The sequence below is a fragment of the Aristolochia californica genome, unplaced genomic scaffold, assembly GCF_029961685.1.
Source record: "Aristolochia californica isolate CCGP_79_NKW_82.1479 unplaced genomic scaffold, dmAriCali1.0.hap1 SCAF_5, whole genome shotgun sequence".
Taxonomy (NCBI): Eukaryota; Viridiplantae; Streptophyta; class Magnoliopsida; order Piperales; family Aristolochiaceae; genus Aristolochia; species Aristolochia californica.
In genome coordinates, this window is record NW_027182214.1 from 1,659,858 (window position 1) to 1,681,617 (window position 21,760).

The window sequence follows — 21,760 nt, forward strand, 5'->3', positions numbered from 1 at the left end:
TTTTTATATTGTAAATTGAGGACTATTAGGAGTAACTCGGCTCATTTTGAAGCATTTTTTTTTTAAGTTTTAATTATATATATATGTTATTGAAAATTATTTAAACTATTTATTATTTTTAATAAAAATATATTATTAATTATGTAAAAAATTCATAGTATGTTATTAACAAAATAAATTTTTTATTTGTTAATTATATTCGCTTTTTTTATTTTATACTTTTTTTCATGTGTTGAAAATTTATTCAAGTCACATGTAATTAATATATTAATTTATAATCAACTTGTAATCATTAATTAGTTTAATTATCCAATTATTATAATTAATTAAACAAATAAATTTACGTTTTGTGTTAATATTTTATTAGTTAATAATACGTAAAAATATACATTATGTTATTGATAAATTAATATATTTATTTATTTATTATGTATTTTTTTATTACTGTATTAAAATAATAAGTTTTAATGTCAAAATATATCTTATGTTATTACAAAATTATGTTTTTATTTATTATATTTGTTTATGTTATTTTTAATTTTTTATTTATTTTAAATAATTTATTCTAATCACACATAATTAGTATATTATTTTATAATAAATTATAATCTTTAATTGGTTTAATTATCCAATTATATTAAACCATTAATTATCCGGGGCGTGAAGCACAGAAACTGATGCAACCCGAAAGAAGACAGAAGGCAAGAACTTTCTTCCAAACTCTGTCTCAAAAGTCGTCACAACCCATCTCTCCTGGCCTCATACGAAAACGAAACTGTCTTGCGATTGTTCTCCACAGAGAATGTGACGATGTCAAGTTGTAAGGCCATTACGATGGCGACTTCAAGTTCCAAACAGAACCCTAAAGAATTTGAGCTCCATAATAAATTTCCTAAGATTCTTCCTCCAAACTTGTTGAAGTGCTGAAACCTGTGAACCAAACCAATTCCATGATATTGATGGGCAACTCTCAGTCAAAATGATCTTTTCCCTTTATACAAATTGCACGGTTGGTTATGTACAAATAACTGATAAAGCCAGACCTTGTTTCATTCTTTCCGAACTACCCATCTCTTTACACTCTTACAGTAATACCAAAACAACAAGAATTGCTGTGAAGTTATCTATTTGGATTCGTAACATATAATTTTTACTTCTATGTTTCCCTTCCGTTTTCTTTCTCAAGCAGCAAGTACGAGAACTTTGATGGTTCCTTGACTATTAGCAGTTAATATTGTTGGACTATCTCTTTTCCAACACACTGCACTTATGAAGTATGAACCCGCATCATCATCTGTATCATCCATATCAGAGCATCCAAATTTATGCCAAGCTGCAGGTTTGGAGATAGCCTGCAAAATGAATATGCACCAAGTATTGAAAATGCAGGTTCTAAAAGAGAGGAGGACATGAAATAAAGCCTACCATTGCAGTCCCAATAATATAGAACCTTGGCTTGAAACATAGCTTACCTTGTGGTACACAAAAACTTCATTTGTTTCACTCCCACAGGCAATATACTCATTATTTACTGTTAGACCCACAAAATTCTTCTCATTTGTGTGTCCTCTATATGTTCGAACCTGATAAGATTACAAAGGTGAAAAACTGTCACACGATCTATTTTAATTGGAATCAGCAAAAGAAACAATACAAACAATGAAATAATATTTTGTACAACATACAAACTCGAATTTTCAAGAACAACGATCTTTCAAGGACAAAAAGCGTACAGGTCGAAGTAGAAAAAACATCTATACAAATAAAACATTCAACAAACATAGATCGGAGAATACTGATGGGTAAAGAAATCCACCAATCTATAGTTAAAACATGTTCTCAAGTTTGTGTGTGGGAGAGTGGTGCCACATTGGAGTGGGCTTGGAAAGGTCATAAGCTTATTGATTGGGAAGAGGCATCCAAACTACAGCTAATCATTTGTGGAAAAACCAGCTCAGTTTTAACATGTTATGAAAACCAATGCAAAGTCAGCATTTGTGTTTTATGCTCCTCTATGTTGTTCTCTATTGCCGTGAATATGTTATTCATGTCTTAAACAAGAGTGTCAGTTTAAACCAGAATGCATGAGGGAGTGTTGGTAGATAAAAAAATTGGCACATTATTCTAAAAAGAAAAGAAAACAAATGGACCAGTCCATAGTTGTACATGTGCTCCATCTCTCAGGCTAGATGTTTAACCGTGAGAGTTGTTGTATGTGGGAGGATAGTCCCAGATTGGTTTGACCTAGAAAAGATCTATACATATTAGTTGGGAAAACAGCTTAGTCATTTTGGGAGGAATGAGAAACAAGAGCAAGTTCTGAAATGAAAAATTGGTTATATAAAGCCTCAAGATTTTCTCTAAAATTCACATTTGAGAGGCAATAAGAAAGAAAATGAAAAGAACCATGGATTAATCAAACCAAACAGATCGATTGAAACAAGGTGACATTGTGCAATCTGCTCACAACTGCCTACTCTCCAATTGAATGGGTCAATTTAAGCGTAAGTGTTCATTTCAATATCTTTTTGTAATATTTCATTTCATTACGATATCTTGGCTCTCCTTTTGTACGCTTTAGTGGAACACAGGTCCAATTGAGTGCCCATGACAAGATCCAATTGAGTGCCCATGACAAGATGTGCGAGGTGAGTTTGAACTTTCATAGGAGATCACTTTGTCTCTACTGCTACATTAGTGGGTGGCATGACCTAAAATCTCATGGGTTTGCATCTTTCCAACTTTTGTTCTCGGTAACATATATCTCACCACAGAAAGAGTCAATATTAAATAATGCAAGTCAATGACATTTCTGTTGATTTGTTGAGAAGTAACTGGGATCAAGTAGTTACTCTTCACTCTACAAATCTTCCTAATCATGCTGACTGGTCTCCTCCGGTTCCTTACATCATAAAGCTAAATTGTGATGGATCATCTATTGGTAACCCAGGACCTTCAGGTATTGGATGCATTTTCAGAAATTCACTAGGTGATATTTTAGCATCATTTTCAAGTCCTATTATTTTTTCAGATTCTAAATCTTTTGAGATAAATGTCAGGGGTTGCTTCATATTGAAGGGGATTCTAGGAATGTGATTTGCTGGCGTGAAGGGATAAAAATTTCTTCCTTGGTGTCTTTAGCATTATTTTTATGAGATTCGAGATCTCTGATCTTCTGTATGTAAATGGAGTCATGTTCCTAGATCAGCTAATAGCTTAGTTGATGCTTTTGCTAAAGAAAGGTCCCCCCTTCAAACTCTTATTGTTAGATATTAAAAGACACCAACGTGTATAAGGGTGATATGACTAGTAAATAAGGAGAACTTCCATAGAGATGACATACAATTATAATTATGTAAGCTGATGTAAATCCTCTTTAAGTCTTTTTCCTTTTGACGTGTGTAGCCCTAAGGGCATTGTAGTCATTGTAAACACTTTCAAAAAACTATAAATACAACCTCAAGGCATGGGGTAGAGCATTCAAGTCTCTTCCTCTTGACTCAAATTCGTCCTTATACCTCTCCCTCTTTTCTTCTTCTTTCTCTCCCTTGGTTTCGTATCTCCTCTCTCCCAAGAGCTAGAGTTCCTTTTTTTCTCCTTCCCTTGAGACCTTTTGTATTTATGTATTGACCCTAGAAATCAATATTAGAGATTCCTCTTTGTGATGTATTTTTTTGCCACTTGACATTATAAAATAGCGTTTTTTCTCTTTCTTAAAAAAATGACTTAAGACTGAATTTTCATAACAAGTAAGATATTATATATTGTTCAGGATTCCTTTCTATGAGTGAAGAATCTCAAGAGGATTGTATCATTCCTGTAATCTCATCCACAGAAAGGTGTGCTTACCGGACAGTGTTCCTTCACATCCCATAATCGCAATGTACTATCAGTTGATGCAGAGGCAAGCTCATTACTTGAGAGAAATTTTACATATGAAACTGCCTTCCTGTGACCACTAAAGATATGGACCGGAGCACTTGTATTTCTCAGGTCATAATAATGAATGTGATGATCAGCAGAACCAACCTGAAAAAGTATCAAGTAGTTAAGTGATCCGCCAAATAAATGCAGCTGAAGAATACAAATGAAGGATTAGAAGCATACCGCCACATAAATACTAGAACCTGGATTATACTTAACGCAACAAATATTAGCTTTCATATCAATGTTTAATACACTGGCTTCTTGTTTGGTGCACCAAATTTTGACCTGTAACATGCACAGTCACTGGGTCAGATTACATTGGGACAAATGAAGCCAATTGCATTTTCTTGGAGTTAGTATCTCACACAGAAAACTGAAAGCTTAGTTATTGATCATGGTAAGTAAGCAACCACGAATAAGGTGGGAAAAACTATAACAATCTTGTACACCCCAAAGCAAACCAGCTCAAATTCACCAAAATCTGGCTTGATTTTATGGTCATTATTTTTTTAATCTTCCTCTTTATGAGAATTTATGCATGGTTTTCTACCAATATTGTTGCTTGTATTTCTTAAGTTTGTTTTTCTCACGCTTTAATGTTCTTCTTGTGCAGGTCTCTAGCCAGCCTGCTGTGTAATGCTTTTTGCTCCTTTCAATAAAATTGGCACTTCTTATACATATATTGTTGATTGATTTTTACCTTTACTTTTCTTTTTTGGCTTCTGAGATTGGGAACCCTCTAAATTTCAAAGCTGCAACTTGCTTATAATTGAACTCTCCAATTTCATACCTTAAACCTCTGCTACTAGGCAAGTTACAGAAGTAGGTGAAGCATCTAGCATATTCACATACGAGATAAGAGATACAGGATTGTCTCATTTCAAAAAAAGATAAGAGATACAGGATTGTCTCATTTCAAAAAAAGATAAGAGATACAGGATTGTCTCACAGATTAAACGAGTAAAACCTGACCCAGCAAGGGAACTAGGTTAATGCCATGGTTGGCTTTTAAAAAATTGGACAATAGATTTTCCATGTCTACAACTTGCTTAAGAACATGGTAGGTAGCCTTCATTCACTTAGATGCTAACAAAACATGTTTCATTTGTATTCTGATTTATGAAATCATCAAAAGGAAAAAAAATGCATTTAAGAACTTCATCAACTCAGGACCGCTGTCTCACCAGTTTCTTTGAAGTATGAAACTTCATGATAGAAATTCATAAAATGGGCTTCATTAGGACAGGATCTCACAGAACTGACTTCCTATCAGTCAAATAACTAGGAATATGAAAAATACCTTACAATCATCACTACCAGATACCAGCAATGATGGATCAGTAGGCGAAAAATCAACACTCCATGCTCTTTTCTCATGCTCATCATATTCCATGACACTCTGATAATAAAAAAAAAATAGAGTTAAATGCATCAGAAGGTTAGAATAATAGAAATAGATGTTGTGCAAGAAGTGGATTTACCTGCCTGGTGGATACATCCCACACGGTAACTATCCCTTCATAATCACTACTTGCTATATGGTTCTTAATGGATTTATTCCAACTCAAGCAACTGAGTTTGGATCGTGTCTGCATCTCCACCACTGGCAAGTGGACATCAGCAGGTTCATTTACCACCTGACATAAAACAATGTCAGAATAATCACCTAGTAAATGATAGTAAAATCTTTTTCTTGTTTATTTCACCAGTTCGCTCACTACTTTACCGTAGAGAACTCAAAAACTTTAATACGCCTAGAAACCCCAGCAGTAGCAAATAACTCGTCATCACGATCAAATTCTATGCTGCATGAGACATGAACATGCAAACATTAAAAGCAGTTAGTATCTACCCATTTTGTTCTCTATGTGCCCATATACATTTATCGACTTGTAACAATCCCCATATAAGTAAAGCTGTCAGACACTTTTTTTTAACCTTAAAAAGCCTCACAATGTTAAGCTTCTACCTTTTCAAAGACCAGTTAAAATTTCTGCATACAGTTTTATTACTTGTGGATTGCTGCCCTCAATTGAAAACATAAGGCAATGATTCCCTTATTGCAAATAAGAATTTAGAAACAAGCTGGCATAAGGTTCTCATTTGACCTGCAAATCAAAATTTAGAAAGAGACTCCAATGGCTAAAAGAAACCATCTTTGTTAGAACAAGCAAGGAAGTCAGCCTTCAACTTGATTGAATATAACGCCCCAGATACAAAGAACTCAATACAATACCCAGCACAAGAGAGATATGATGAGTAGCTTTGTCAATAACACCTCTAAACGGAGAAGACTTATTCTTGGAGACCCGCCATTTCTCCATTACCGAGCGAGTTCTAGAGTAAAGTAACACAGTGCAGTGTCCTAGAGTATAATCCATGGCTAGAATAGAGCCAAATTGGCATGGCAATTAAGAGTGTTAGCAATTAAGCCCTCTTATTTGACATTTTGCTACATATTATCCCACAGAGAAATGCTGTCCATACCACTTAAAATCTCAAGATCCCAAAAAAAAAGCTACAAAATATTTGATTAGAAAAATTAGAAAAAAAGGCATCACATAATATTCTTTTAAAGTTAATATCATCAAATATTATGAACACCAAATATGATGGAAATTGGAAAGATGCGTTGCCCAGTCCTCACCTTGATACAATATTGGCTGAGTGGAAAAGATCCCCATGTCTAAGTTCAGCAATAACACGCAAGCGACTGAGACAAGTGATAAGGGCAATTAGCAAAGAAGTAGAGCAGATATAGAACTGAAGTTATCACATTTCAAGATATAAGGTTTTGGCCAGAACCAATAAGAACAAAGAGTCAGTAAGCTATGATGAATGTAAAACCTGTATCGAGTAAATGTAGTCAGTACAGACTGAAAATCCTCAAGACCTGCATGGTATCCTTCCCGGCTTAAACCATTAACATCCCTTTCATCCTGATTTTTTGATTGGCAAGCTCCTTGACGCCTCATTTGCAAGTAATACTCTTGTAAATCATTAAACTGCTAAACAAGAAATGAGCAAAAAATTGAATAAAAAAGATAACTAAAAGGATAAACAACAAGTCAGAAGGAAGCTTCTACTCGCTGCCATGTATCATATTTGTGCCAAGATAGAATTGTAATTGCATACTCTTTAACTTCTCTTTGAAAGTTACAGTTCCTTTTTACAAGTTAGTCTGATGTACTTGATGTAGTATGCTTCCCATTCCAAATGAACTTGGTTCCATGGTTTTAGGGCCATAGAAAAATGGAGAGACAGAAAGAGGAAAGAGCTCTTTTTTTCCCCTTAAAGCACACAATGTAGAGAACCCCTTGCACTCTCCTGTTATTTTTTTACAAGAACCCAGCCCTTTTTGTCCCAAGACTTCGAATTCAAAAACCCTCCACCGAGTTGTTCAGACAACTGCAGAATGTACACAACTATGCCTCCCACCAAGTTAAGCTACCAATAAACTAGACAAGGTGCATCAGTGACTTTGATGAGCTCAGATTCCACACCCTTTATGGGGCAGAATCAGTCATACATAACCAACAAGGTTTGACGCCCCTAACCACGCCACTATGCACTTTGCAGAAAGATGGTTGCACTTATATATCCTTTTTCAGATGATGAAGCCATTCAACAGATGAATTGTCTTTGCATCAAAGAAGTGTAGTCAGCTATAAAGGATCTGGCACAGAGATTCTTGATGAAGCAGAAAGATGGTTCAGCATGATAGACCAGAATATATTTTTTATTCAAACAATTAAGGCTCTAACAAATTTTACTGAAGCGGCATTCAGAGGATATTTTTATCAAATACAGTCTTTAATAGTGCATTACATAGGCCGTGTGATTTCTCAGAGGCATAGATAACAGAAGATTAAAACTAGCTTGGTCAGAATGCTAACCTGTGCATGAACTCTCCTTTTTCTTGCTACAGCCAGTCCTGACTGAGAAATTGCATTCTGTGGATCTGAACCACTAAGACCATCTTTTCTTTGGTAGCCCTGGGAATTTCCTTGGACCTTTGTGTCTATTTTCTTTCCCTGGGAACTGTTTGAGCAGGTGCCACCTTGTACAGCCCGAGTACCAGCAATGAAGCCTGTATTGTGCTTATCAAGTGAAGAAGACCGTACTTTTGGTGCCATGGGGTCATCTGCTAGCATGCGAAGTTTCACTGAGTATCTCTCCTTTGCATGGTATAACTCAATTCTGTGCCTCTCCACAGAGTTTATATCTTCTTTAATATATCGGAGATCAGATTGTACCTATTGACAAGTGAAAGTTCTTGAATCATCTAAGCCATTACGTCAAGTACAATATACACAGACTTGTATTGCACTCACTAGGAGTTATTAGGCTAGTTAAGAAAAGACTTGTCATAATCTAACCTCATTTAGTTCATCAAGTTTTTGTTTCTTCAAGCAGAGCAAGAAGTCAAGAAGAATCTGCATATTGGTCTCAGCCTCTTCTTGCTCCGTTTTCCTCTTTTTCTCTTGAAGGAGAGAAAGTATGTTATCCAGCTCCTTCACAGAAACTTCAAAACCCTGTCTAAGAATCACAATTGAGTGTCACATAGAAGAGTCCTCCAAAATATTTGTACTAAATCACTAAATTTTGCATTTTCAAACAGTGAAATATTTTAGTAGTTGCAAATTGCAACACTATATTCCCACTTTCAAGTTAAATATCTAAAAACAGATGAATCTAAAGTATAATTGGACAGATACACCTTGAGCTCCAAAACACACTCTTGCTAGAGGGTGCAATCCAAGAAGCAAAATGCAATACCATCTTTCAATATTCTATTTTTCATCCTTTGTCTTGTATTGAAGGCCTAGCAGTCTGGGGTTGTTCCTTTTTTGCACTTTTTGTCTTTTCTCCCATTTATGAATGCCATTTCAAAAAAATTAAAACAAATCTTAAACTATAATAAGACCTTATGATGAGTATGTCTGATCAAATTTAAACCTCTAAAAGCAAGAGATAAGCTTTTAAGTCCCGCCAAGGGATAACAGCAATCAGCTGAGACACTGGCAGCGCTCACTGTTTCACATGATTTGACCCAGAAGAAGGAATTCTGATAAAGGAACATATTAATTCAGATTTTAGAAAGTCAAGTCTCAATCTACGTTCAGTCATCAAATCATTTTAGTAGAACCAATACTTCATAATAATTGTTATCTACCAAACACAGGTAATTACTGATGTAGATTGTTGAAGAACTTCAAAATCCTCCCAAACAAAGAAGAAGTACCACGAATGCTCGAAACATCAGATAAGTAAACCTAGTACCCATGCCTCAAAAAACTGAAAACAGTGATCCTACACAATGTTTGGTAGATCCTTCTAAAATCAATGTATGTTAGTACAAAAGAATTATACTGTGTAAACCAACACAATGTTGCACGCTAGAACCAATAACTTACCTGTTGTAATGCCAGACGAAGATGCTCTGTAGGTGATGCATGTTTTGCTATTTGACGAGCGGATTGCTTCTTCAGTAGCTGTAACAAAACAGAATAAAGTTAATTAAAAAGAGTGCAAGTTAAAAATAAATATGTTGATCCATTTCAAGCCATAGAGAGCCTAAGTAGGACTTATGGGACATTTTATTTAACAAAAATCCTCAAAACTCCACGATAAAAGCTACCAAATAACAAGCGTAGTACTACACATTGTGCATGTACAGATAAGTAGCTGGAAAAAAAAATCTGCTGAAATAAGCATGCAGGAAAAGGAGACCCAATGCTATCCATTTCGGCTACTCAGAGCTTAACATCCACGACAGAAAAGTTCCAAAAAACAAACTACAAAAACCCAAAAAAGTACAAAACCAACCAAACAGATCAGCAATTAAACTAAACTATTAATATTGCACCACCAAATCCCCAAAGGCAGAGAAAGTAAAAGACACAAACACTGGTAAACCAACAGAAAGCAATAATAAAGGGCAAACTGTAGAAGCAGACTCACCTTATTAAGCAGAAAATTAGGGTAAAGCTGATTAGTAGTGAGGTACTGCCCGCAACAGGGGCAATCACTCTTGTTATTCAGATGGGTAACAATACACATGTAACAGAAAGTATGACCACAGGCGGTGAGGAATGCGTCCTTGATAATCTGCATACAGATGGGACACAACAAATCCTTATCTGGCTCCACTCCCACCCCCCACACCTCCCCGGCTACCGTAGCCCCCTCCCCTCCAGCGGCCTGCGTCACCGACAAAGTCACCGCCTCCGCACCCCATTTGGGTTCCGGCTTCACCGACGGCACTAACGCCCCCGTCGAAGAGGTCTCCGCCATCCCCTCGTCGGAGGAATCCGGGTACAGCAACTTCAAGGCCAAAAGTCTCTGTTTCTGTAAAATAAATAAATTTCAATTCGGAGTTTGAAACTTTGAGAGGAAGAAGAAATGGGGAGAGCAGAATTGCAGTCTGCAAGATCAAGGAGGGAGAAATTTCCATTTTTTATTTTCACTTCAATTTTACTTTAGTTTCATTTAATTTCTGAGGGCAGAAAGGAGACACGAAGGTGATGATGTTAGGAGTTCGGAGCTGTAGTGACTGGTGGCATGAGTAACAGTAACAAATACGTAGGAACCGGACCGGATATAATTTTACTGGTCTGGTTTGAATAAGAACCAGAATAATAGTGAATAGGTAAGAAATAAATTGGGTTCATATTAAAAAATTGGGATGGGTAAGATTTAATTCATTTTCGTTTTGATTATCCAAAACCTATTAAATTACCTGTTTTATTTAAAATGATTATTTCATTTATTTAATTAAATAAATAGGTAAATAAATGGATAAATAACAAAGAATATAATATAAATTTTTAAAATTTTCTAGAAAACTAAAATAACATAAAAATATTATAAGTATTTTAATTAAATAATTTTAAAATAAATGGTTAATCAGATATATTTATTTTATTCATATTTATTTATTTTATAATGGTCTAAAGGGTATATGGGTAAAAGGGTGAATCTATTTTATTCTTATGCATTTATAAATGAATAGTTGAACAAAAAAAAAAAAAAAAATTAGGTAAAATTGTCATCCCAGCATGATAGGTCTCTGTTTAATTTGTATGAAAGGGATTCAAAGAAATAACTGAACTTGGTTAATCTGAACCATAATTGATGAACTAGTTAGCCAAGCAAGAAACTGAATGACCTAAAGAAGAGGAATGAAGAAAAGAAAGTACTTTCCTCTGTGATCCTTCTTCTGTATTTCCATGATTAATATTCTACCAAAGAACATGGAAAGAGGTACCTGTATAATTATTTTCAGCAGAGAATTGGTTAAAAAGTGAGTTAGTGTACTTGTAAAGGGAAATGAAGCTCAATCATTTTCTTTCTTTCTGTTGAGACAAGCAGATCATATTAGAAAATGATATGATTTCAGTTTCATTATATGTTATGAGCATTCATAACTTCTGAGATGGAGAGGAAAAACAAAAAAGTAACTCATTCTTTTTCACAGGATTCTCACACTAACTCCACAAAATAAAGCTTTTAGAGAAAGTAAATCACTCTATAATGGAAAACCCAATAAAGTATTCATCTTCATCAGCCATCCCACATTGGGTTTCAGGGTAACTCAAAAGCAACACAGAAGTCCAATCACTCAAGACATATATTAGAGTTAGATTCCAAAGAGAACAGTCATATGAGGCACTTTTGTAGGTTAGCTTTGATAGGAAACACCCAAAGATTTTAAAGAAGACTTAAAAGAATCATTAGATTCTAAACATACATTCTAATTTGCTATTTGTATATTAATGAGCAAAAATTTCTGATCACACTTATACAGACTGTAACAAAACTACTAACACTACTTACTGTTTTTTAATGGACCTCAGTACATAAATTGATTAGAGCATTCAATTAATGGAAGTCTGAAAAGGATAGCCTTCCATTTCCAACTGGGGAGTACAATACTTAAAAGAGTCTCAGCTGCCCATTAAGAACAGGCTGAGAAACTGTTGAATTCAATAAATGAGCTTCCCATTCGCATGTGGTTTAGTAGTGACGAGGGCCCATGTAGCAATGCACCATCAAAAAGTCAAGCACCTGCTACGACATTCAGAAAATTTGCAGAATTGAGTTGGCCTGAAAATTCTGAGCCATGAAGCACAGGATTACAAAAAAGATAAGCAGATTGTCAAATCAGAAATTACCCACATATTTATTTACCTATAATTATCTCCTTTGTAAACATGGGGACTGCCTCGATTGAGTTTTGGAGAGCAAAACTTCGTTTTTTTAATTCTCTCTCCACAACAAAGATGGCTTTCATCTGATGAAAAGTAAACAACCTACAACAAAGTACATGAAATACTAGGCTGAGATAATAGGGTATTTAATAGAGTCAAAAGATGTAAGATCTTCAGAGTAATCTTTAGCCACAAAATCTGGTATAACGTTGTTCCAAAATAGAAGAGAAATTTTCTCCAAGAGCAGGAGCTGAAGCATCATGTGATAAACCATCTGTTATTGAATCTACTTCCCTACAACAAATGGTAGTTAATATAACAGTACAGAAGTAGAAAAGAGAAAAAATCCCACCCAGAGGAAACTGTGGCCCCATTGGAAGTGATTAGTCCTACTAATCACATGTCTGGGCTGCCTTGTCTGCTTCCTGCTTTTGTATTATGCATTCACTTCATTAAAAATAAAGAACTTCCAAAATCGAACAAACAAGCGTGCACTTTAAATAGCAGTTATCTTCACCAGAACCTGTAGCAGTATGTGTAAAGTACAGTATGCACATGACTAAACATTTTCTCCTTTTACGTTAAGTTCAAACACTACCATTTTTCCGGTCTGATATCAGGTAGACACTAACTCTTACACCATTATGTCACATAGTTTGCACTAAGATTTTCATTTTAGATACGTAAAAAACTTTACAAGACTTCTCACAATTCAATTGGGTAGAAAGTAGAAATAACAAGTTTATATAAAATACAAAAGTACATATGGAAATAAGAGCCAAATTTGCAAATATTTTGTGATCTTTAAAATAAAGCAAAATCTAAATTTGATTGAAATTCTAAATAAAATATCAAATACAACAGTACATATGTAAACAACATTACAGCAAAAATCTAAATTCTAGATAACATAAAGTACCATCTGTTAGGAATTAGACGCCCTAATTCAATACTAACGAGAACAATAAAAATCGCATAAGAAGAAATAATCAAGCACGAAAAACACAAGATTTATACATGTTTGCCTCAAGGTAAGACTACGTCCTGTCTTCCGCCGCTGCAATATTTCACTACGATCTATATACCGACTCAGCGTAAGGCGTTAATTAAGCTCAACAAATTAACACTATCTGGACTTCCAACACCGAAACCCTCCTCAGGAACACTGCAAAGCAAACGCAATTTTCCTATGAGTCCATATAAGGTGGTTTATGAGTATAGCTTATTGTTATTACAACTATAGACTCTGAAGTCACAGAAAAAACTTACAAATGCCCCCCACCCCCAAACTAAGGTTTTATAATTTCCGTATTTTGTAAATCAGGAATTATGTACGTTAACAAGGATGCAATCCTTCATTGCACCTTCACAAATGCATCAATAGAGAACTGCAAGACTCAACAATCAGAAAAAAGGGGGACCATTAATGAAGGGCAAAAACACAAGAGCATCTCAGATGACATATGCATTGATTTATCAGGATCTATTGGGCTGGACCTACCGCCACTAACAAGGTGACCTCTCAATGAGATGACACGAACTTGAGAGGATCTGCTTGTGAAAATCATTTCTCCTTCCAAAAGAGACAGACAGTAGCCACAGGAAAACCCTCCAAAACCAAAACAAAATCTCAGGCCATGATCATGGACTAGCTTTTGGAAATGGAAGTCCAATAATAGACAAAAATTGGTTAATGTTTAGTAACCATGCTAATGAAGGGAGGTGTATGTATTCTGGTAAAGAATGCCAAACAAAATAAAAAAGAGCAATACTTTCACTGTTTTGAGTAGTGCAAAGAGCAAGTATTTTTGCTCAAAAGTAAATATTTTATTTTAAAAAAACTTATACAGCAAAGAGAATTAAATCCAAAAAATAAGGTATGGATGAATTAAGTAACTCTTGACCAGCTCTTGGATACCCTGTTGTGTATAACCCTGGGGTCTTGGAATATGGAAGTAACTGCTACACCAGTCATCAAGTAAGGGCTGCAAGCATTCGACACAATTGCAGGAAGTTACTGCTGCAAAACATTTGAAGCTGAGAAAAATAAGAACATCAAACATTAGAGCCCATAGAAGAGACTTGTCATAGTTAAAATACCTTCTTGTTAATGGATTTGTCAATTCCTGAATGCAGTATTTCATCCTTCAGCAGACAATGGTATGATTAGCAGAGTCAACTACTTGCTGAAGTGTTCCTTTTACATAATAAACTCCATTTAAGCTACCTCCTTTCCACGGGTTAGGATCATCACCGCATTGTTTACTTGTTTCTTTTTCAACCAAAACAATACCATCATCTGCACACAGAATCTTTTTCAGACCCTCATTAAGAACTTCCAAAGCAATGTTGTAGCTGCTCCAGCCTCTACCAACTGAATAAACGTCCCATGAAGAACATCATAACATCGTATTGGGTAGCTAAGCAAGGGAGTAGTGGAATCATAGTCTAAAGTCAACACACGTTTAAAATCATTTCGCCAATGGGACTCAAATGTACTAGGATGGAATTACGTTAACTCCATGATAATTGAGAGTGCATAAAGCATGTCTATGCAAGAAAACCATAAAACTCAAACAAACCACAGTTGCAAGTAACTTCCTCTTTATTTGTGTTGTAAAGAACCTCATTCTCTTTTGGTCCCAATAACTTTCCATCTTAGCCAAAAATTCTCCCTTTGACAACACAGGAGATAATTGACCTATCAACCTGTGTTTGTAGGATGTTGCAGCAACTTAGCATACCACTAACCTGATCTTGAAATTTATTTAAGTCTGTAATTCGTACAGACAAGGGAAATTTGTTGGTCAAAACAAGTCTGAATCTTCAAAACAGGTTGTTAGTTGAAGTTGGAAAATCAGCTAATGCTTCTTTCTCATATTAGGCCTGCAAAGTGAGGTCATATTTCTCCAAAAAATCCTTAAAACAAATTTTGATGGACATAACCATCATATAAGCAAACTCTCTTTACATTGTGAAGAAGTCAATCCAGCCAAAATTGTGTTTTTCACAAATGTTGGAACTCTATAATTCGTACAAACATGGGAAAGTTGTTGATCAAAACAAGTTTGAATCTTCAAAACAAGTTGTGAGTAGAAGTTGGAAAAATCAGCCAATGCTTCTTGCTCATATTTGGCCTGCAAGGGGAGGTCAAATTTCTCCAAAAATTCCAAACTCTCTTTACATTCTGAAGTAGTCAGTCTAGCCAAAATTGTGTTTTTCACAAAAGCTGGAACTCTGTAATTCGTACAAACGTGGGAAAGTTGTTGATCAAAACAAGTTTGAATCTTCAAAACAGGTTGTGAGTTGAAGTTGGAAAAATCAACAGATGCTTCTTTCTCATATTTGGCCTGCAAGGTGAGGTCATATTTCTCCAAAAATTCCTTAAAAAATATTTTGATGGACATAACCATCAAATAAGCAAACTCTCTTTACATTGTGAAGAAGTCAATCCAGCCAAAAATGTGTTTTTCACAAAGGCTGGAACTCTGTAATTCGTACAGATATTGGAAAGTTATTGATCAAAACAAGTTTGAATCTTCAAAACAGGTTGTGAGTTGAAGTTGGAAAAATCAGCCAATGCTTCTTTCTCATATTTGCCCGGCAAGGTGAGGTCATATTTCTCCAAAAATTCCTTAAAACAGATTTTGATGGACATAACCATCCAATGAGCAAACTCTCTTTACATTGTGAAGTAGTCAGTCCAGCCAAAATTGTGTTTTTCACAATAGCTGCAACTCCATAATTCGTAAAGACATGGGAAAATTGTTGATCAAAACAAGTTTGAATCTTCAAAAGAGGTTGTAAGTTGAAGTTGGAAAAATTAGCCAATGCTTCTTTCTCATATTTGGCCTGCCAGGTGAGGTCATATTTCTCCAAAAATTCCTTAAAACAAATTTTGATGGACATAACCATCAAATAAGCAAACTCTCTTTACATTGTGAAGTAGTCAGTCCAGCCAAAATTGTGTTTCTCACAAAAGCTGGAACCCCCATCTTTCTCTTATACAGAATAATGTGTCCAACCATTCTTTATCTTTTAGCTTGTCCTTTACAATCATTTCCTTCCACTCTCTCTCAAATTTATCAACTTTCAGAGAATCATAAACAACTTTCTCCATCACATCTTTTATGGTTTTATATTCATACAACCATCCCAATTTCTCAGGAATCCTTTCATTTTCTGGCAAAAACAGAGACAATAGTGTGCATCCGGGAAAACCTTAGTAACTGCTGCTTGTATGGGTTCAGAGGGATTAATAACTATGGCATTTGGATAACGACTGAACATTGCTAACAACCCTATCTTAAATAACCACACAAAAGTCCCTTTTGTCGCAATCACTACTTAACCACAACCTAATAACACCAGATTTCCATGATTATTCACTCCAGCAAATGTAGAAAACTGAAAATTATAGTTGTTTGTAATACACGATTTTTCAAACATTATTACATCTGCAAAATATTCATAATCTGTCCTAAATCTGGCATCAGTCCAAAACACATTTCTTCAATGACCTTCATTGTCCAAGTTCATGTGAAGTAGTCCATCATATAGAAAAAACTCAAAATCCTCAATTACATAATATGGAAAAAGCTTTGTATGACTTCTAAATCTTCTCAAAGAAACTGCTATCCACATATCTTTTCCTCACAGGTTAGATGATCACTGTCTGCCTCTTCAACGGGTGACAGAAAGAGACTTGAGTTTTTTCTTGGTTCCATCATCCATCTGCTTATGTGATGTATAGAATCATGAATAGCTTGGACTAACTAAATGGTTATGCTCAAGGTTAACATCAACGACTCTCTGCTTGCCAGATCCAGTGAGCTTCAGTTTCATGGTTGCCAAACAACCACACCTAGTATCTGGTCTCAGTTGTACTGAAGTATTTGTCCTCTCACTTGGTTGTTTAAACCCTTCTTTGTTACAAGAGAATTGCACAAAATGACTTGCCATATTTCTTACTTGATCTTGACTGTCTTATTCTGATTCCAAATCCGACACGTTTCACATAGGGGTTGTAGAATATACCCGCAGCTTCATAAGAGTCGCACTCCATACCTGTTGTAGGCACTGAAGGAGCATGTTGCTGATCCTCAAATGTATCATCATTCACCGAGTTAATAGTGGTATAATCTTCTTTTGCACCAACAGGACTTCTGTCTTCTATTAATGATTCCATCAAAAGAACTTCCACTAAAATCTACTCTAAGAAAAAATGGAAAACAACTAATCAATTCAATGATTAATCATAAAACACTAACATGACCATCATAACCTAAGAAGACACATGGGTTACAATAGAAAAGGATCCATCAGGTCGATATAAAGAAGCCAACCAAAAGTTGCACCTACTTGTCTGTCACATGAACAAGACTCATGATCGAGCATAGGTAATATGCCAGAGATAAGGAAAAAGTAGGAGTACTGGCAATAATTCTCATTTATCATCCAATATGTCTTGGATTTTGAAGCTGCCCATCTTATACACAATACTCATTTTACTGTTTTAAAATATTGTTCAGCCTGAGACTGGGGGATATGGCTAAATACATGCAAATGATGCCCATCATCCCAGCCTGAGATTTGAAGGATCCCTGCCAATACGCCATAGTGAAACAATCATCCCAGTACCAGGGTATTATGAACTGTTGAAGAATTTCACAAGTTGAATCATCTTTCTTTTGTTTTGTTTCTGATAGTAGTGTGTTGCATAACATAAAAAATTCCCAATTCAATACGCAATCATGAAGAATGGTGGCAAGCTTTCTAGATAAAGCCAGCTGAAGATGGTTTGTTTGAATACTTATACGCAAAGTTGAAATGCTGTGCAGGAAAACTATTTACACGCAAAGCTAAAATACAGATATTCTTCAATATACTTCAAGAAGAAAATAGCAGTACACGACAATTAAAACCGTGAATTCCATGTTGAAACCATTGCGCTAAAAGGCTCGAACCTGTTAGGAAAGCAACCCCATACTCCCCCACACGGAAAACCCGTGGACAAATTCACCGGAAAAACCCGAGACAAACTCCTGGAAAAACCCGGGACAAAATTCGGTGGGAGCGGGACTCGAACTCGGGACCAACCTGCTTTGATACCATGTTAAAACTATTGCACTAAAAGGCTCAAACCTATTAGGAAAGCAACCCCACGGATCTTATATAAGGACTGGCCCGGTCGATTCAAACACAAATTCCAATATTCCACAACAACAACAACACAGAAACCAAAAAATTAAATAAAATACTACTCGTAGTCTCTCACATTCAGCATCACCAAGACCATTGAACATAAGCCAAAATTTCAGAAAGTACGCACCTTTATCTCATTTGCGAAAATTTAGCTTTTCGTTTGAATTGATAACAGCTCGAAGTAAATTTACTCTCACACATTCTCTCACCTTTATCGCAGTTAATTTTGGAGGTGAAAAGAGGAGAGAGTAAAATTCGATCGAACTTTAGTCGAAAATAATAATTCACATTCAATCTTGATTTCTCATTCACATCATCGGCTTAAATAGCCGTTTTACAGAATATACATGGAAGACTTATGAGTGATTAACGAGATTACACAATCACCGGATTTACAGAATATTTACATGATTTCTCCTTAAGGAAAGAAATCTGAGAGTAAATCTTAACACTCCCCCTCAAGTTGGTGCATAGATATCACTTATGCCCAACTTGTCAAGACATTTGTTAAAAGCTCGGTAAGACACTGCCTTGGTTAGCACATCGGCAAGCTGATCCTCAGATCGAACATGAGGGACTTCAATGATTCTTGCTTCTAACTTTTCTTTAATAAAGTGTCTATCAACTTCAACATGTTTAGTTCTATCATGCTGGACTGGGTTGTGGGCAATATCACATGCGGCCTTATTGTCACAATATAATTTCATAGGACTTGTCTGCTCAATATGTAGTTCTTGTATCAGATTTTTTATCCATAATAATTCACATATTGCCTTAGTCATTCCCCTATATTCGGCTTCAACTGAAGATCTAGCCACCACCTCTTGTTTCTTACTTCTCCAAGTGACCAAATTTCCACCTACAAATGTAAAGTATCCAGATGTAGACCGTCGATCTTTTATTGACCCAGCCCAATCGGCATCGGTATAACCTTCAATTTTTAAGTCACCTCCCTTTTTAAATAAAATTCCTTTCCCTAGATATGATTTCAAGTAGCGCAGGATACAGTTGACGACATTCATATGTTCTTCACTTGGAGAGTGCATAAATTGACTAACCACACTTGGTACATAAGCTAAGTCTGGTCGGGTATGTGTAAGATACATTAACCTCCCAACTAGTCTCTGATAACGCTCCTTGTTAGTAGGAACTTGATCTGAATGTATTCTCAGTTTCAGATTTTCTTCCATAGGAGTACTAACTGGACTACATGCTGTCATTCCAGTTTCCTTCAATAAATCCAAAGCATATTTTCGTTGAGATAGAAAAATTCCTTCGTTGGATCTGGACACATCAATGCCAAGAAAATATTTTAAGTAGCCAAGATCCTTCATTTCAAATTCTCTAGCCAGACGACTTTGCAATGATTTCTTTTCTTCTGGATCATTCCCAGCTTGTTATATTTCAGGAAGACAGTATGATCTGAGTTATTTTGCTTGTATTTGATAGATTTCATAAAATTCGTGAACCTTCCAAACCACGCCCTCAGGGACTGCTTCAAACCATATAGGGATTTCCTCATTTTACATACTTGTTTGCATCCTTTGTTTTGCATAATGCATCCAAGAGGTAATTCCATATATACTTCTTCTTGGAGATCTCCGTGCAAAAATGCATTTTTTACATCAAACTGATATAAGGGCCAATCAAGATTCACAGCCAGAGATAGTAGAATCCGAACGGTGTTGATTTTGGCCACTAGTGCGAATGTCTCCATATAATCGATCCCGTAGGTTTAAGTATATCCTTTGGCGACAAGCCTTGCTTTGAACCTTTCAATGGTGCCATCGGCTTTATATTTAATGGTAAATACCCACCTGCATCTAACTGGTGTCTTTCCTACAGGTAGGTCAACCACTTCCATGTTGAATTCTTTTGAAGGGACCTCATTTCTTCATTCATAGCTTCTTTCCACTTAGGATCTTTCAAGGCTTCCTGCACACTATTAGGAATAGATATAGCAGATAATTGATTCACAAATAATTCATTTGCCTTTGACAATCTATGATAAGACACAAAATTATGCATGTGATACTGAGGTTTAGAGGTGAGAAGAGGTTCATAATTGACTCTAGGTTTTCCTCTTGTGGTTCGATGAGGTAGCACTCTTAGTTGAGTTTCGGAACTTACTTGAGGTTCAGACATGGACTCGGACTCAGAAGGCAATTGATCCATTGGTACATTATGAAGGGGGGAAGATGGCGGCTGAGACTCTAGTTGCATCACTTCCATCTGGTCTTGTCTTTCTCCATCCTGTGAATCATGTTGATTTGTATGATTTTGATGTCCACAGCTGTAATCGGAATATTGACCACTTGTAGTAGCCAAGATATCCAAATGGTGATAAAAGGTCTTCAATTCAATCATGTTCTCCCCCTGTATTGAAGACTCAGGAGTAGAATAATACATATTTTCTTTGTGAAATACCACATCAAGAGTGACATACAATTTGCGAGAGGGAGGATGATAACAACGATAACCTTTCTGATGTTGAGCATAACCAACAAAAACACACTTGAGAGCTCGGGGTTCCAATTTTTGTCTCAATGACTTATGGAGGTGAACAAAGGCTACACACCCAAAAACTTTAGGTGGCAGATTCGGCACAACAGGTGAACTTATGGTTTTATGAAGAACACTCAAGGGAGTCTTAAATTGTAACTCACTCGAGGGTATTCGATTGATAAGGTAAGTTGCAGTTGTGATGGCTTCACCCCAGTAACTGGCCAACATATGAGCTTCAAACAAGGAAGCACGAACAACCTCAAGAAGGTGGCGGTTCTTTCGCTCTACAACCCCATTTTGCTGAGGGGTGTACAGACAAGTAGTTTGATGAGTAATACCATGATCATCTAGATATTCTTTGAAACTTTGATTCACAAATTCTCCACCATTATCACTTCGAAGAGTTTGTATTGTAAAATGATACTGAGTGACTATCATTCTGTGAAACTGTTTGAACAATGAACCAACTTCACTTTTTGACTTCATTAAACAAATCCAAGTCATACGGGTGTGATCATCAATAAAAGAAACAAACCACCGTTTATCACTAAGAGAGACTATTTTTGCTGGACCCCACACATCATAGTGAATAATCATAAATGGTGTTGAGCTCCTATTCATGCTTATTTGGTATGGAACACGATGACTTTTCGCCAATTCACATACATCACACTTAAAATTTGAAATAGATAGTTTTGCAAAAAGTGTAGGAAATAATTTCTTTAAATAATCAAAGGATGAATAACCCAACCGTTTATGCCATAACCACATGTCAAAATCTGCAGATTTATTCTTCATGGAGAACACTTGGGCTAACTGATGAAAAATTTCTGGCTGTAGATCAAGGTAATAGAGTTTCCCCCTTCTAGTACCATACCCAATTGTCTTCTGAGTTCGAATGTCCTTAAAAA

The 21,760-nt window shown here is 35.8% G+C and overlaps 1 protein-coding gene across 2 annotated transcripts; it reads right to left on the reverse strand.

The window, feature by feature from the left end:
* Positions 1-997: 997 nt before the first annotated feature.
* Positions 998-10,344, reverse strand: LOC137965707 (E3 ubiquitin-protein ligase COP1). 2 transcript variants are annotated; one of them, XM_068812026.1, is made up of 13 exons: positions 9,892-10,344; positions 9,345-9,422; positions 8,307-8,462; positions 7,824-8,183; positions 6,775-6,932; positions 6,575-6,640; positions 5,654-5,732; positions 5,409-5,564; positions 5,228-5,326; positions 4,108-4,212; positions 3,850-4,029; positions 1,473-1,583; positions 998-1,352 (listed from the first exon to the last, which is right to left on the reverse strand). In XM_068812026.1, exons 1-13 carry the CDS (start codon positions 10,222-10,224, stop codon positions 1,182-1,184), a joined length of 2,052 nt encoding a protein of 683 aa, XP_068668127.1. In that variant the 5' UTR covers positions 10,225-10,344; the 3' UTR covers positions 998-1,181. The 2 variants fall into 2 exon arrangements, with proteins under 2 accessions (XP_068668127.1, XP_068668126.1); XM_068812025.1 differs by having other exon boundaries at positions 6,775-6,935.
* Between the last annotated feature and the right edge of the window lie 11,416 nt (positions 10,345-21,760).

What these genes read in the sequence shown, in the direction of transcription:
- LOC137965707 (XM_068812025.1), bottom strand. Translation starts at nt 10,224, where the DNA reads ATGGCGGAGACCTCTTCGACGGGGGCGTTAGTGCCGTCGGTGAAGCCG. An exon ending in GGGATGTATCCACCAGGCAG is followed by an intron (nt 5,327 to 5,408) that starts GTAAATCCACTT and finishes TTTTATTATCAG; the next exon opens with AGTGTCATGGAATATGATGA. An exon ending in CTGGTAGTGATGATTGTAAG is followed by an intron (nt 4,213 to 5,227) that starts GTATTTTTCATA and finishes TGCATGTTACAG; the next exon opens with GTCAAAATTTGGTGCACCAA.